An 18,088-nucleotide genomic window follows, 5' to 3' on the forward strand; every position below is an offset into this window, starting at 1 on the left:
CTTAAAAAAATAATAATAATAATAATTAGGCTATAAGGGATTTTGATTAATGGAGTTGAACTGCGCGAGGAAGATATTTTGAAATCTTGGCTAAAAGGTGCGCATTGTTATTAAGTAATTTTTTTCCGTTTTTGGAGGGCTATGGCATTAGTTTTAAACCAGAATTTTCATTTTCGTCAATTTTATATGAATAAAACAATAAAGTATTTTGGTAGCGCAAGAGTTTGTGCGATGGGTCTAATTTCATTCGGGTTTATTGCTGCCAAATTGTAAGGCCGCGATTTTTCTTCTTTTTTCTCTTATTTCAAGATGTAAATGAAGGCATTGGGAAGCTCATCTTAAGATCTTAAGAATTAAAAGTATGAAAATATGCTGAAAAACGTACTTTCAAATTTTTTTTATCTGCTTAGATTAAACAACAAATGTAAAGAAAAAAAATGTTTCGATACTCTTGTAATGTTTTGCAAATTTATATCTGGGTTATAATTTATAATATTATATATTATAGTTTGATTACATTGCAATCAAATGTTAATAGAAAATACGCTCAAACAACTAAGCTTACAAAAAAGGAAATTAAATAATAAATAAAATGAAATAGAAGTACATAAAAGTAAAAAAGAAAATCAGTAAATAAAAGGAAATAGAATAGTTAATTAGCTTCTTGTTTTAGCGAGGAAACAGCTCATATGAGTTATTTGTTTTATCCTAATCTAACGTGCATGAAAAAGGAACTTCTAAATTTAATTTTTAAAATGAAGAGATTATTGAATGGTTGCCTTTGTCTAGCGCTGAATTATGGCTCCATAGGCTTGTAGAAAATTCCGGAATTATTTTGCTCTAAATTTCAGGTGGTGGAAATAGTGAGTGCTGCCATAGGTGATTTTTCCGAAAGTGAATTCTATGGTAAAAAATCGGCTAACGGATCGCAAGAATTCGACTCAAATTTCCAAGTATCTGATTGGCTCTCTAAAATTGAGACTTCAGCTGCTAGTCTCCTCGCGAGGTCCTGTCAAGGTGCATTAGTGCTCTCTGGACACTCGGAAGATCATCAGAAGAAAGCCTTTGAGCTTGGTAGAAATCTTGCAATTGCTTGCCAAGTAAGAACAACAACGTAAATACTTTTTTTTTTTTTTTTTAATTTATCTGGTTCCACATCACCTAAATTTTTAAATCGTATGATTTGCGGAAGGATCATCTTTGTTTTGTTTTTGTGTATATTTTATAGGGTTTGTTTGCTGAAAAAGCCAGTTTTTCAATTTTGAATTTTTTATTTCATCAACTAAAAAATGAAAAGAAAATTGTTGCAGTTATTTAGTGTTCCCAGCAAAGAGAAGATAAAATTTTAGTCTCGGAGGGCTGTTAACCTCTTTTTAAGATTTTTAAAACTTTCTTTGATTTGAAGTTTTATTTGATCCCACATCAGGGCATTTCCGGGTTTTGTCCACCAGGGGTGTGGGGTATTTGTTCAACAAGATTGCCCCTACATTTTGAGAAATGTGTTTTTTTCTTTGTATATTCATTGAAAAATGGTAACTGCACTTCACAGACCTTGGTTTCCCCCCCCCCCCCATCTGAAATTTCGTTTCTTCAAAATCTTTTCAAAACTAAGATATGCATGCATAATTCAAACATCCAGAGAAACGGGTCAGTTTTATTAGGTATGTCTTAGGTATTTTCTTAGGTGTATCTATTGTACTATTATGATAGTTGATTACCCATTTTTCACTGTCATTATCACTTGATTTAAAAAAATTGGCTCTAAGTTTGCCCCTACCCCCAGGATTTGACAAAATTACGCCACAGTCCCACCTCACCTATTTGTTTAAAGCATATGATTTGTGGAAGGATCATATTTGTTTTGTTTTTGTATATAGGCTATTCTATAGGATCATTTTGCTGAAAAGCCCAATTTTTATTTTTATTTCCTCAACTTGAAAAACGGAGAGAAAATTGTTTTGGCTATTTCGTGTTCCCAGCAAAGGAGGACTAGATTTAGTCTTGAAGGACTGTTAACCCCCTTGTAAGATTATTTAAAACTTTCTTTTAACTTTAACTTTTAATCGGTTTCACATCACCTAGATTTTTCAAACGTATAATTTGCTAAAGGATCATGTTTGTTTTATTTTGTTTTTGTTTATATTTTATTCGATCACTTTTCCGAAAAAAGCCAATTACTCCAACATCAAATATTAACTCGAAATGCACTTGGAAAATAGTTATATAGTTTTTAGAAACTTTGGATAGTTAAAATATTTATATAGTTTGATAGTTTTGTGAATAGTTATTAAAATAGTTACATAGTTTTTGGACACTTTGGATAGTTTTTGGACACTTTTGAAAAGTTTTTTAGGTCACAAAAATTGACGCAGTGCATACTAGAGCAGAAATAGCGCTCTTTCCCCCTCCAAGATATGCTGAACGGTCAGGGGACAATAGCTTACAAAGGTTTTTGATACCTTGACGTCCGCTAGAAACCACATGAGTTTTCTTGCGTCACAGCCTATCTGCGAGGCGTGTTTAACTCTATCTGAAATGTAAATTTGATATCAAAATATTTTGATTTCAGTTATTTACTGATTCTCATAGGATATTCAAAGATATTCAAGTATATTCATAGTGTCTCAGGTCATCAGAAGCAAGCCTTTGATATTTTAGATTTGCTTGTCAAATAAGAACGGAAATACTTCTTTTTGTAGCATTGTGTGGGATGGATGACTCACCCTTTTTTACTCGAGTTTTTTTTTACTTTCTTTTTACTTTTTTTTCAAAATACTCATCTTGTTGATGTGAAAATTTGAACCTTCAAAATTAACCTTATTTTGTGCTTTTAAAGTTAGATTTTGCCGTCTGTCTTTAAAATCTTAAGATTTAAAAAATTTTAAAAATCTTTAAAATTTAAAAAATCTTTAAAAATTTTAAAATCTTTAAAAAATTTAAAATCTTATCCTCAAAAGCTGTACTACCTTGCCGAGCGTAAAAAATGTTTGTCAGTTTTTGCGTTTTTCCAGTTATAAATGTCGAGGAGTTAATCTTAATCCCTAATAATTTTTTTCTAAATTCTGTTTATTCCTAATATAGGGAGCTATGCGTTCAAGTTCTTTAATAACTTTAATAATTCTTTAAAAAAAAGAACTATCAAATTAATGACCCACAGCGAAGTTAACTCGTATTTGGGTTATACGCTTAACAATGAATAAGTAAAACTATTTCCAAACAGCGGAGTGAAAAGATGGCCCCTCAACTCTCCACATGATAACAAAAAAAACATTCAATAAATTCAAAATAACCAAATAAATATTTAACACAAAATAAAAGGAGGAGCCTCCCCAGAATTCAATTGAAATTAATAGTTAATAATTAAATTATTCTTTAAACTAATTTTTTATTAACCCGGGATTGATTCAAACCTGAAAAACTACAAAATTCATTCAAATGCTATGCCGTGGTTAAAAACGAGATTTTTATTTAACAGATTTATTTAATTTAACTTTTTTGGTCATTAATTTTAATTCATTAATTAATAATTAATGATTAATTAATTTTAATTAAATTAATTAATGAAATAATTCATTAATTTTTAAATTCATTAATTTTATTTATTTAACAGATTTTATTTCAGTCTGTGAAATTTGACTGGGGATTGGATATTTATTTGTTGGGATTGAATGGATCATCATATCAAAAAATCGTCATCTTGACATAGATTCTCAAATATTTTACTTAGATCCAGGAGAGCTCCTCGAATTTATTAAGTTTTATAGCTCGACCCTGGGTATACTTACTGACAAAAAGGGACTTACCATCCATATGAAGAGCCAATGGATACACAAATAATAATAATAATTCTACTTTTGCCCGCTCATACAAAAAAAAAGAAAAGTGGAGTAATACAAAAGAAGAAAAGGAAAAAATAAGAACATTAAGCATCAAAGAACAAAATTAAGGAATAACTTCTTCATTTGCACTCGTAGATCAGGTGTAGAGGTGAAAACTCGAAGAATTTTTACAACACCTTTTATTCTGCACTTGTTTCAGTAGGCGGCAAAGCGACAATTGGGTCCACCATATTTCAAGATCTTAGAACAAATATGTTTCTCTCGTACAGTGGGTAAATGAACGTTAAGGAAAAAATCAGATTTTTATGTGAAAGAAACAAGCTTAAATGAAAAACCAGATCTTGATAACATGCAAACCTTATAAAAGAAAAATCGAGAATAATGTGGCGCGAAGAAAGGAAAGAAAGTGTAATAACTAGGCCTATTGATAACAAAAGAATGAAGTAAGAAACATCTTCAAGAGAACAGTCGCCATGACACTTAAAGAAAATAATATAAAATAAAATAATAATACTATAAAAATAAAATAATATGAAATAATTAGAAAATAAAATAATTGTAATCATTTAATTCATCATATATCAGCTAATTTAACAACCAAACCACTAAACTCCAAATCAACAAAATTCTCCACAAAATCATATAAATATAGACTTATATCATTACCGTCCTAATTCAATTATTTATTAACTCTCTCCCATATATCTTTGCCAATTTTTTTTATCACGTTCCCTACTTGAGTTTCTTTATGTTTAACCTGTGAAGCAATAAATAATCCAGACTCCTTCATATATTTCGCTTTAGTGAGAAATCCTGTGGGCAAAGCGTTATGTGCAGATTAAGTGCAGCGTTAAGTGCAGAACAGAAGGTCCGTGCAAATTTTTGTTTCAAAGCCCATCAGCTTGGATACGTTTTCCATTTATAGATAGATAATTTCGAAGATCACGCTGCCTTTCCATGACGATAAGTAAAAGTTCGAACAGGGATAAAGCCTTTTATTAGACAGTGATAATTCACAAAAAATACTGGATATTTCGGCTACTCTAAAGTTGACCGATATATATTCAGTATATTTTGGGACTGTCTAATAAAGGATTTTTCTCTTTTCGAAACTTTTATTTATCGTAACAAGATAAGCTTCACTGTCATTCGCAAGCCTAATTAACACTGGATTAACTGCTGGTTTACGTGACTGACTTTGATTACGGTGCCTATTCGTGATATTGTCAGTTCTCCTCCTAAGCGATATCATTCGTTAATTAACACGTCAAATTCTCATTCTGGAGTCTACCCACATCATAACTTCCGGGGAGATTGTTACCCTTCCGGAATTTCAGCTTTAAATTAACCCTAGACAGTACTAGATGGCGGTCTTTTCTTTTAACATCAGTAACAGCACTCCTATGTACCCTAGTATCTTGTATTGATCCTGCCAGTTTCTGGGTTACTATAATATAATCATTATGGTTTGCTATCTTACCATCACGAGAATACCTTGTCAACTTATGTGCCCTTTTATGACCAAACACGGTATAGGTTATAACTAGATTATTATACCTAAAAAATTACAGAAGTCTATAGCCACTACTGTTTCTTTTCGTACACCAGATTTACCAAGGCGAGGATACCATCTATCCCTATTTTCTACCGACCTGAGCGTTAAAATCTCCTAGTAAAACACCATATTTATACCTTGGACCCTGTCTATGTGCTCCTGTAACTGTAAGTAAAATTCATCTGAGTCACTAGTATCTTCATCAGTCGGTTCAACATACTACTATAACTGATAACCTGAACTTTTTAGTCATAAAATGAGCAACAAGAAGTCCCTGGGACCTCCAGTATGAATGGAGGCTTTGTGGAATCCTGATCCAATCTTGGTCACAACATGGTTTTCAGCACTTGGCGATGCTCTTCTATCAACAAGAGTTGTAATCCTGCACAGACCGTTCCAGGCCTATTACCTCAGACTCATTATATATTCATGCCTACAAATATTATGGTATTACGGGGAGGTGACCCATAGTAGATAAATTAGCTAGGTAGAGGTTTTTCAGCCAAAAACGCCTGTTAAAATAAACCAAGCCCAGAAAAATTATCCATTAATCCAGAATCCCTTGTGAATGCTGTGTTGTTTACTAGACTCTAATTTTCTCGAGGGATGCCACTCCTCAAGTGGGAATAGAGTTGACCACAAGGTTCTCAGTTTTGCAGGTACCCCGAAAGGGTCGAGGCAGCCCTTTGCAGAGGCCGTTGTCCATAGATCTGGATCTTATGCCCTGTCGCCGTTCTCCTTCCATAGAGGATCCTCCCACGATGGGGGTGAGCCCTTTTGATTGTACATTTGAGGAGCCTTCTTCCTCCTCCACCTGTATTTATTGGCCCGGACGAGGGTGCCCCAGTTTCTATTATGAACCCCCAGGGACAAGGTCCCCCCTTGGTCTGTGCCTCCTATGGAACCCTACAGATCTGTAGGGCGTTCCCTTATCGCCACCTGGAAACACGTTGAGGATCTTGGGGAGAGGCTCCTAAAGATTAGTAGACTCATAAAGATTTTTTAGGTAAAATTATGGGATAAATATCTTCAATTATGTTTTGAAAAAGCTTACGTGATGAAATACTTTACCTTATGTGGTGGCAAAATTGCATGTGAAAGAATGAGTTGTTTATCAGCCATCCGAACCTTAGAAAGGTGAAAATCATGATTAAATGACTTGATAGCCTATCCTTAATTTTCCAGAAAAGTTTAGGACATCTCAGAGCCCATTTAGTATTACCACTCAATGGGCTCTTGAAGTATTAGAAATAAAAAACACATTTTGCAGGTTTATCAATTAATAGAGATACTGGTAATATAAATATTGATCCTATTTATGATATCATTTAAAAAATGAGCCCATAATCAAAAATAAAGTATTGCAAAATGTCCCATGGGCTAGCTCAAGAAACAAACCTAAGCGAATAGCAGCACCAAAAGCCTTGCATAAAATTATGTTGCAATAATATATTCCTATGTCATTTATTATTTAAAATTTTTTAATCCAGTTACTTTTGTGGTTTGATGAAGGTAGCTACAAACTGTAGAAGCTAAGTAACTGTATATTATGTATTTTAGACTAGTCTATTTTAGTTTTATATATATTTTTTAGTTTTGGTTTGTTTTGTTTTTTTTCCACGCTGAAGACGCCTTGTTAGATACGGGCAAAATATTCGTTTGATTTTTTTTTTCTTCGTTTTCATTTACTGGCCATAGACCCGTTTGTAGTCTTTATATTCATCTCTTTTTTTGTCATGGCTGGCCAGTTCGGCTGTAGATCTCTTATTCATAAATTAATTAGACTGTATAGACTCTAATGAATCCTACATAAAAAGGAGAGAAAAAAAGAAATAAATTCGAAGGTCAAAGACATTTGAAATTTATTTTTGAGCTGGGTAAAGAGTGGTGCCGTCAAGCTGATTCAGGCATCACATTCCCTCAGTATGACTCGCCTTTACAGGATTAAAGTTTCCTTACGGAAGGAGTAAAAGGAATTTGAATATTTTTTTTTCTATTGTGAATATGATAATCGTTTTAATTAGAAAAAAAAGATGACAAAATGAGCTGATAGTAGGTGAGAAAAGGGTATTTTTTTTAGGAAGTTTCAATGCCCACGTTGGTACAAAGTGGGATAAATGGTTTCATAAATTCGGTAAAATTTTGCTTCGTAAATGTTGTGTAGGGAAGTACAATAGTAATGGTAACAGACTACTATTATTTTGTAGGGACAAAAATTCTAGTTATAAACAATGAGTTTTTTGTCATAAAAACGGCCATTAAGAACGTTCCAAGGAAAATTAAGAAACTTTCCAAAAATAATTAGGAGATGATTTGGAACTGGAGGGTGTAAAACCTGGCCAGGAACTTTCCAGGAGCAGTCGGATATTAAGCCAAAGAGTCTAAAATTGGACAACGTAGAAGATGGGTGGCAAAGTCTTAGCAAAACACTTTACGAAGTAGCAGAAGGTGTCTTAGGGAGGGAAGTTAGAAACCTAGCTAAAAATGTTAGAAGTTTAATAGAAAAAAGAAGGGACTTGTACAAGAAGTTTCTGGGTGATGGATCGTACATGAAAAGGGGGAAATAAAGTAATGTAGAGAAGGCATTAAAATGTGAGTTAAGGAGGTGTGAAGTGGAGGCCATGGCTAAAATTTCAGAAGCTATAGAAGATGCAGATAGACGCCATAGTAGTAAATGTTGCATTTGCCTATTATGAACTGAGAGAAAGTAGTTAGCCTGGACTTTTTCCAATTAAAGATATAAAAGTGGCCACAATTAGTGATAAGATAAGTGTTTGGGAGAGATGTTCAAAATACTTTGAAAATATGTTAACCATGATAAAACTAGCAAACAATATGAAGAAGAGTGAACACATTTTCGACAATTTAGAAGCGGAGGAAAATTTATTTTGTGAGGAAGAGTTAGAGACTGTACTAAAAGGATAGAAAAATAGTAAGGCCTCAAGTGCTGCTTCTATTGTAAATGAGCTTTTGAATTATGAGTTTCCGAAATTTTAAAAAAGAAGAAATAACTAATGATTTCACTAAAGTTTTAACTAAACCTCTACATAAGATAGGTAATAAAAGCAAGGGCAGTATTTAGAGAGGGATTAGCTAGATTTTGTGTTGAAAGTAGATTAGTTCACATGATGATGTTTTATTAGACTAAGAGATGCCTTAGTTGGGATTTTAGGAGAAGAATAGTGCAGTTTAGAAAGGTTGCGGATATATTGACCAAAATTTGACGCTTAGATTGATAATTGAGAAGGGCCTGGACCATCAGGCCCCTTTAGTCCTCACCTTTATAGATTATGAGCAAGCGTTTGATTCAGCTGATAGTGCTGCTTTATCGATGTTACTATCCTTTTACGGTATACCATATGATTAAGAAGAGTCTGGGTGGTCTGGTCCCTTTAGTCTTCAGCTTTATAGATTATGAGCAATTGTTTGATTCAGTTGATAGTTCAGCTTTATCGATGGCTCTATCCCAGTACGGTATACCGTATAAGGTACACCATATAATTGGTACACCATATGGGATATACGGTATACCATATAATTAAGAAGGGTCTGGGTCGTCAGGCGCCTTTAGTCCTCAGCTTTATAGATTATGAGCAAGTTTTTGATTCCGCTGATAGTGCAGCTTTATCGATGGTTCTATCCTTGTACGGTTTATCAACGTGATCAGTGCTACGTACAAGAATAATATAGCTCTAGTTGACATAGGAAATGGTGCTTGTAGCTGGATTGGTGTTGAATCAGGAGTTAGGCATGTTGGGTTGTATCCCCATTTATATGAATCATTTTGATAGATTTTGTCTTAAGGAGTAGGGCAAAAGCTATGAGAGAGTAGGGTATCAAACATGAAGGCTACGTTTTCCTAGACCGGCTTATTATGTCTGTGACTTGAGTGTCCTAGATCAATATTTTAGCTGCATGAGTAGGTTTTCTGAGGCTTTGAGAGTTGTAAGAATAGGTCTGAAAATAGGGTAAAGGTTTGATTCAGCGATAAATGAGGTCGGAGAGGGGACTGCAGAGCTGATCAACTGAATAGCTTGACTTACTTGGATAGTAGTATTAAAGCCGACGGAGAAAGTGTTGAAGTAAGTTATTTTCACCAAGGCGCAAGGTGATTTTTCGTAATTTAAAAAAAGTTCAGAAGAATAAGGAGATAAGTTAAAAACAAAGATTAAAATACTGGAAGCTATGGTAATGACAGTGGTCAAGTACAACTCTGAAACGTGGGTGCTTGAATAAGATTTTATTATTAAGTCTATTAAGATTATTAAGAAAGTGCCGTGAGTCTGGGGAGATTACGGTTGAACAAATTCCCACGCAACATATGAATATCAGATGCCAGGTGAGGCGGAAAACTCCTAGTCCTGATAAAGAATCAAGAAGAAGATATAGATAAATTTTATTGCAAAAAAGCCCCAGGGCTATGACAAAACATAAAAAAATCTGCTCAAAATAACAAGTCAACAAAGCATACAAAATAAAATAAAAGAAATGACAAAAAATTAAACCAGCTAAGATGTGTACAACATTTTTTTAAGCACTCGCCCCTGTCCTTTAATACTACTATCCAAGTAAGTTTGAGGTGAATAGGCCTAGTTTTATAGATGAAGGGTGACAGATTGCCAAAGATTGTGCTTTTTGGTCGTCTTTCTGTGACCGATCAAAAAGCAGGTCCTCCTTGAACGGGGTGGAAAGATTTCTGCATGGGAATGGGATTAGAAACGATTCGAAGGAAATTAAAACTCCACGGGAGGGGAAGAGTTGAGGTTTGAATAAGATTGGTGAAGGAGGAGCGTGCGCAGCCGCGTTGACCTCGTGCTTCAATGAGTTGTTAACCCTGGTTCCCACTGCTGCGATTTCGCGCAAAATCCTGCGACATGTGACAAATGACACAAATCGTGCGACAAACGACGCAAAACCATCCGTTTTGCTGCAATGTCGGATGCGTTGAATAATTTCAACTTATACGACAAAAAGCATGCGTTGTTCTGATTTAAAAAAAAAGAAAAATAAAAATGAAAAAAAAAAAAATCAGTTCGAAAACCTGATTTGATTTCTTCTAGAGTTTGTCGCAGCGACGCAAAAGTCTGCGTTTCTTTGTGAACCTCCATCCGATTCTGTCGTACGTCTGTTCCGCCAGAAAAAAATCATGTCGGGTTTGACGCAGCAATGGGTACCAGGGGTTAGGAAAATTTCTTAATTTGTGCGCAGGTTTAATAACCACAGTGAAGAAAGATTAATCCTTACCGCATATTACGCCCGGTGATGCTACAAGAAATTCGACATATATTTTTTAAGATTTTTTATTTCTAATTTAGCTTTTGTGCACCCTTTCTGATCAAGCCATGGTTCAACTTGAGCTTGTTGGGCCACAGACTGGTTTTTATTTTAGAATTTTTCTAAAATATTGATTATTATGTTTTGTCCTACATATAGGAAGCATTAACAATCTTAATGTCAGGTTAACTCCTCTAAATTACATTTAAGTCTCCCAATCTTCTTAAAAAACTCCTTTAAATTTCCAAATTCTCAATGATTTTATTTCTTTTTCTTGCCTCTTTTTATATTTTACATCTTTTTTTTAACACTTCATTTGTACCATTGCGGCTGGGCAATGCTATCCCCCCTTCTTAAAAATTTAAACGAGGGTGACTTTTATGTAATACTGGCTGCTGGGGTGGCGCTTCGCGCCACCCCAACACCTAGTTGGTGGGGGTGCTTCGCGCCCCCCCAAGCCACCCCGCGCGCGTAAGTCGTTACGTGCCATATTAGTTACGCGCCATTGTAGTTGTGTCCCTGTGTCCCACCTGTGAATATATATATATATATATATATATATATATATATATATATATATATATATATATATATATATATATATATATATATATATATATATATATATATATATATATATATATATATATATATATATATATATATATATATATATATATATATATATATATATATATATATATATATATATATATATATATATATATATATATATATATATATATATATATATATATATATATATATATATATATATATATATATATATATATATATATATATATATATATATATATATATATATATATATATATATATATATATATATATATAACTACGTAAAAATTGCGAATATACAACATTCTTGGCTGTCCCATTTTCTGTGCATATAAATAGATTGTCAGGTTTACCGACTCTTGAACATGCAACATATAATTGTCCATGGGAAAAACAATCTGTATTCAGATCTATGCCTCATTATTCTAATGATTGCCCTTGAGCTTTGTTGATGGTGATTTCTAATCGAACATTCCCTGTGTCCCCGTCGTCATTTATATATCCCCCTGTGCCCCCCGGCGTCCCCGTTGTAGTTGTGTCCCTGTGTCCCGGTCGTCATTTATATTCCCTGTGTCCCGGTCGTCATTTGTGTCCCGGTGTCCCAGTCTGTAATTTCTCTTTGGGTGTCGCGGTCGTCATTTATATTCCCTGTGTCCCCGTCGTCATTTTTGTCCCGGTCGTCATTTGTGTTCCGGTGTCCCGGTCTGTAATTTCTCTTTGAGTGTCCCGGTCGTCATTTATATTCCCTGTGTCCCACCCGTCATTTGTGTCCCGGTGCTTTGTTGATGGTGATTGCTAATCGAACATTCCTTGTGTCCCGATCGCTTTCTCTTTGAGTGTCCCGGTCGTCATTTATATTCCCTATGTCCCGGTCGTCATTTGTGTCCCGATGTCCCGGTCTGTAATTTCGTCAGTCGACAAACATGACGTCAGTCGACACACAAACATGACATCACTCGACAGACATAACCCACAGACAACTTATTTTTATATATATAGATAACTAAATGGTATAGAAAGGTGCTTTGCTCCAGGATGATTGTGTTCATTTTCCCTCTCACCCTGTATCATCTCTAACCCTCTGCTGCCTGACTTGTATTAAGGACTGTATTGTATATTAAATTGTGTTTTTGTCATTTTGACCTATTTTGAAGTACAAATTTGGCTATCAATTATTGTGCAATTCATTTTAAGAAGCAAGTCCTTTCCTATCTCTAAAAAAATCTTTTCAACAAAAATAAGGAGTTATGTTGATTAGGTAATTAAGTGTTAATTAGATTAATTAAGATAAGGAGCCTGAATTGAAATGGAAAATAGTTTCAGCCTCTGGTCTTATGATCAACCTTATTCTGTTTTCAAAATAGATGCTTTAGTCGGCAAAGGTGTCTTAATATAGTTAATTAATTAATTACCATGAATTGAACAGTAAAATTTAAAGTGGATAGATATTGCTTACCTTTAGTAATGTGGAAAAGCAACAATAGCCACAACTTAGTAGCATCGCTAATTTAGTTAATCAACTAGCTCTAGTTTTAATTTAGATATTTGCTTCGTACTATTCTTAGGGGAATTATTTTGCAATTAATAAACAGTATTTTCTACTGTCATATTCCTGGCTAATGAAGACGTTACCGCTCTTAATAATGCTATATCAGATTCAAAGTTTGACCCGTACAGACCTTGATTACCTTAGATTCTTAATTAGAGTTAAGGGAGGCCTCCTTGGTTAATCAATATAATTTATTAATTATAATTGAAATTGGCTAATTGCGTTAAGCATAGTTGTTAATAACAACTTGGCTTTAGTTTTAGTTTAGTTATTTACTTCTTGCCATTCTTAGGGGATTATTTGGGTTTTTATAAAAGTCGTTTTCAACTGTGATTAAATAAAAAAAAACAAGTTTTTTTAACTGAAAGTAAGGAGCGACATTAAAACTTAAAACGCGCAGAAATTACTTCGTATATGAAAGAGGCTGCTTCCTTATCAACGCCCCGCTCTTTACGCTAAAGTTTGACTCTTTCTCTCAATTCTTCTTTTTAAAACAGTAAAAAACTTTAGCGTAAAGAGCGGGGCGTTGATGAGGAAGCAGCCTCTTTCATATACGAAGTAATTTCTGTGCGTTTTAAGTTTTAATGTCGCTCCTTACTTTCAGTTAAAAAAACTTGTTTTTTTTATTTAATTTCTGAACGTTGTTGAATCAATGCATGTTTTGATTTTGGCTCTCCGCAGAGGAATAATCAAAACGAAATTTGCATATTTTTTTTTGGCTTAATGGCTTTCTCATAATTTTGATCGAATGATTTTGAGAAAAAAAGAGCGGGGGACGAAACCTAGTTGCCCCCCGATTTTTTGGTTAATTAAAAAGGCAACTAGAACTTTTAATTTTTTACGAATCTTTTTATTGGTAAAAGATTTACGTAACTTATAAATTAGCTTACGGAAAGAACTTTTTTATTCTCATGTTTTTATTACATATATGAGGGGATTCGCCCCATCGTCAGTACCTCGCTCTTTACACTAAAGCTTAAATTTTATCCCAATTCATTAAGAATGACCCCCTGAATCACAAAAGCCGTAGAATAAGTAGTTGAAATTATTGAAAATACTTTAGCGTAAAGAGCGAGGTATTAGAAGGAGGTGAGCCCCTCATATGGGTAATAATTTCTGTTTGTTTTAAGTTTTATTGCTGTTCCTTACTTCCAGCTGAAAAAGCTTTTTCACTTTTATTTTTTAATTGTTTTTTTTTTAAATAATGCTAGTAGCCTAAATCCTGCTCTCCCTTCATGGAAATTTTCTTCTCCCATTACAAATTCTCGAAGGAAAGTTCCCCCAGCATATCCCCCTCTTCTCAACCCCCTGCCCCAAACCAAAAAAATCCTCCTGAAAACGCCTGTATACTTCCCAATAACCATTACTATATGTAAGCACAGGTCAAAGTTTGTAACTTGTTGCCCCTCCCACGGGGACTGTGGGGGAGTAAGTCGTCCCCAAAGACATAGTTATAAGGTTTTTCGACTACGCTGAATAAAATGGCTATCTCAGAATTTTGATCCGTTGACTTTGGGAAAATAATTAGCGTGGGAGGGGGCCTAGGTGCCCTCCAATTTTTTTGGTCACTTAAAAAGGGCACTAGAACTTTTCATTTCCGTTAGAATGAGCCCTCTTGCAACATTCTAGGACAACTGGGTCGATACGATCACCCCTGGGAAAAAGAAAAAAAAAACAAATAAACACGCATCCGTGATCTGCCTTCTGGCAAAAAATGCAAAATTCCACATTTTTGTAGATAGGAGCTCGAAACTTCTACAGTAGGGTTCTCTGATACGCTGAATCTGACGGTGTGATTTTCGTTAAGATTCTATGACTTTTAGGGGGCGTTTCCCCCTATTTTCTAAAATAACGCAAATTTTCTCAGGCTCGTAACTTTTGATGGGTAAGACTAAACTTGATGAAACTTATATATTTAAAACCAGCATTAAAATGCGATTCTTTTGATGTAGCTATTGGTATCAAAATTCCATTTTTTAGAGTTTTGGTTACTATTGGGCCGGGTCGCTCCTTACTACAGTTCGTTACCACGAACTGTTTGATTGTTAGATATAATTAGGAGAGGGCTATGATTAGCCGTCTTTGAATAATTAATATAATTTAGCTATAGACCTATGATTAATAATGATTAATTAAAGACTAATTGATTAGAGTTTTCTTATTAATTATAATTAACTATAACTAATTGTAGCCGTTGTTAATTAATTATTAATTAACTTTAATTGGTAATTGTTCGTTATAATTCACATTAGATGTAATTGTTAATAACAATTAGGGTTTAGCTTTAGTTTGTTTACTTATTTTGTGCCATTCTTAGGTGATTATTTTGGAATTAATAGAAATATATTTTCAACTATAATATTCCAGGCTAATGAAGACATTACCGCTTTTAACAATGCAGTATCAGATTCGAAGTACGACCTGGATGGATCATGCTTGCCCTTAGTCATATGGCTAAGCAAAAATAGCAACAACTTAGAAGCATCTCTTCTACCAGAGAAGGTATACTCCTCTTTTTAATTCTTTTTTGTTGCTGTTTATCTGTTGTTACTAGTTTTAAGAGGAATTATTTTCGGTTTGGGTTACTACAGAAATCCTTGCTGTAGTTGGTTGAAAATGCTGTGTTTTTTTTATTTGGGGGGTACGAGCAGGGTCGCCAATTTACGAATATTTAGGGGGTGGGGCAAAATATCTTTTCCAAAATTTAGGAAAAATTTCCAATATTTTTCAGTGAAAAGTAACAAAAAAGTATTGTTGATAAAAAACAAACAAAAAAAAACGTGGTTTTCAAAATCTAGGCGAGGGAGAAGGGGGGAATTTAGGGGGAGAAAATTCTCAACATTCTTCTGTTTTGGTACCCTTGTTTGTATATCCCTCTCTTATTTGTTCTTAGGTAAAGATCCAATTTTTATCATAGCTAAAATCAAGATTAAAAGTTAAACTCCACAAACATACTCCAAAGGACAGAGGGTATAACCCCCTTTATACCATCCAATGACGTAAATGCCACACCGTCAGTCTTTACTGAAAACACAAAATAATTTATAAAAAACTCCAATTTTATAGCATAGAAAAATTTATTCAAAAATAGTAAGAAGAAGATTGTTGATTCTGTTTTGACATTTCAGAAATTACGGCAACTGTACACTTGGTGTTTTAGGTATTCCACTAGCATCAATATATATATATATATATATACTAGCTGTTGGGGTGGCGCTTCGCGCCACCCCAACACCTAGTTGGTGGGGGCGCTTCGCGCCCCCCCCCCAAGCCCCCCCGCGCGCGTAAGTCGTTACGCGCCATAATAGTTACGCGCCATTGTAGTTGTGTCCCTATGTCCCACCTGTGAATATAGATAGATATATATATATATGGTTTTAACTACGTAAAACTTGCGAATATACAACATTCTTTGCTGTCCCATTGTCTTTGCATATAAATAGATTGTCAGGTTTACCGACTCTTGAACATGCAACATATAATGGTCCATGGGAAAACAATCTGTATTCAGATCTATACCTCATGATTCTAATGATTGCCCTTGAGCTTTGTTGATGGTGATTGCTAATCGACCATTCCCTGTCCCGGTGTCCCGGTCGTCATTTACATCCCCCTGTTTCCTCCGGTGTCCCCGTTGTAGTTGTGTCCCTGTGTCCCGGTCGTCATTTATATTCCCTGTGTCCCGGTCGTCATTTGTATCCCGGTGTCCCGGTCTGTATATACATTCGTTTTTTAGTTTTGTTTTTCTCCTTTATTTTTTTCCTTTTTTTTTCTTTTTTAGCTTATTTAGATTTTTAGATTTTTTAGTTTTTTTATTAGTTTTTAGTTTTTTTTTCTTTTTAGTTTTTTTGTCCCGGTCGTCATTTATATCCCCCTGTTTCCCCCGGTGTCCCCGTTGTAGTTGTGTCCCTGTGTCCCGGTCGTCATTTATATTCCCTGTGTCCCGGTCGTCATTTGTATCCCGGTGTACCGGTCTGTATATACATTCGTTTTTTAGTTTTGTTTTTCTCCTTTATTTTTTTCCTTTTTTTTTCTTTTTTAGTTTATTTAGATTTTTAGATTTTTTAGTTTTTTTATTAGTTTTTAGTTTTTTTTTCTTTTTAGTTTTTTTGTAGTTTTTACCTTCTTTTTAGTTTTGTTAATTTTTTTTTACTTATGTCCTGGTCGTCATTTATACTCCCTATGTCCCGGTGCTTTGTCCTGGTCGTCATTTATACTCCCTGTGTCCCGGTGCTTTGTTGATTGCTAATCGAACATTCCTTTTGTCCTGGTCGCTTTCTCTTTGAGTGTCGTCATTTATTAGTTTTTTCCTTTTTTTCTTTTTAGTTTTTTATTGGTTTTTACCTTTATTTTAGCTTATTTTTCAGTTTTTTCCTTTTTTTTAGTTTTTTTTTATTTTTTATTTTTTTTAGTTTTTTACCTTTTTTTAGTTTTTTTAGTTTTTTTAGTTTTTTTAGTTTTTTAGCTTTTTTACTTTTTTTATTAGTTTTTAGTTTTTTTTTTGTAGTTTTTGCCTTTTTTTAGTTTTTTCAGTTTCTTTTTTAGTTTTTTATTGGTTTTTACCTTTATAGTTTTTTTAGTTTTTTACCTTTTTTATTTTTTTTATTAGTTTTTAGTTTTTTTTGTAGTTTTTGCCTTTTTTTAGTTTTTTCAGTTTTGACGTCACCTGATCCAGTTTTTTCAGGTGACGTCACCTGACACATCCATCCACACATCCACAGACAGACAACTTATTTTTATATATATATAGATATAGAGAGAGAGAGAGAGAGAGAGAGAGAGAGAGAGAGAGAGAGAGAGAAAGCAACTGACTTAAAACTATGATAATATTGGGCGTTTTCAATTGTCGATTATTTTCAAGTGTGATTAGAGATAGGATGAGCTATACAGCTTGGACGGTGAAACCGTCCGCATCTTTCAGCGCTTGAGCAGAAGAATATCTGTTTAAACATAGCATATAGGAGTGTATGTTGAGTGTATACATGGTGTATACACAGTGTATAGAAGCTGTACAGCAAGGAGAGCAAAACCGTCCACTTCTTTTAGCGCTTGAGCAGAAGAACATTTGTTCTTGCTTAGCAACTCCAAATATAAACATGCACATCTCGATACTTTTAATGTTATCTCGATGTCTTGTTTAATATTTGTCATCTGTAGATTTTTTTTTCTCAAGAAATTAAAAGCGTTATAATTGGGGCCAGATTTGTACTTTTCATCCTTTTATCGGCAACTAATGTATTTTTCTTCTTACAACATCAGGGTTCGTCTTATGCTTAAGAAAACCGGTAAAGT

The 18,088-nt window shown here is 34.1% G+C and overlaps 1 protein-coding gene across 1 annotated transcript in view; it reads left to right on the forward strand.

Moving 5' to 3' along the window:
* LOC136029967 (all trans-polyprenyl-diphosphate synthase PDSS2-like) overlaps positions 1-18,088 on the forward strand; it is a 51,892-nt gene that overhangs the window by 31,212 nt on the left and 2,592 nt on the right. Inside the window, exons 5-6 of the mRNA XM_065708531.1 lie at positions 852-1,100; positions 15,164-15,298. Coding sequence (XP_065564603.1) covers positions 852-1,100; positions 15,164-15,298 — 384 coding nt within the window. The remainder of the gene's footprint in view (positions 1-851; positions 1,101-15,163; positions 15,299-18,088) is intronic.

Source organism: Artemia franciscana, chromosome 8, assembly GCF_032884065.1.
Source record: "Artemia franciscana chromosome 8, ASM3288406v1, whole genome shotgun sequence".
Taxonomy (NCBI): Eukaryota; Metazoa; Arthropoda; class Branchiopoda; order Anostraca; family Artemiidae; genus Artemia; species Artemia franciscana.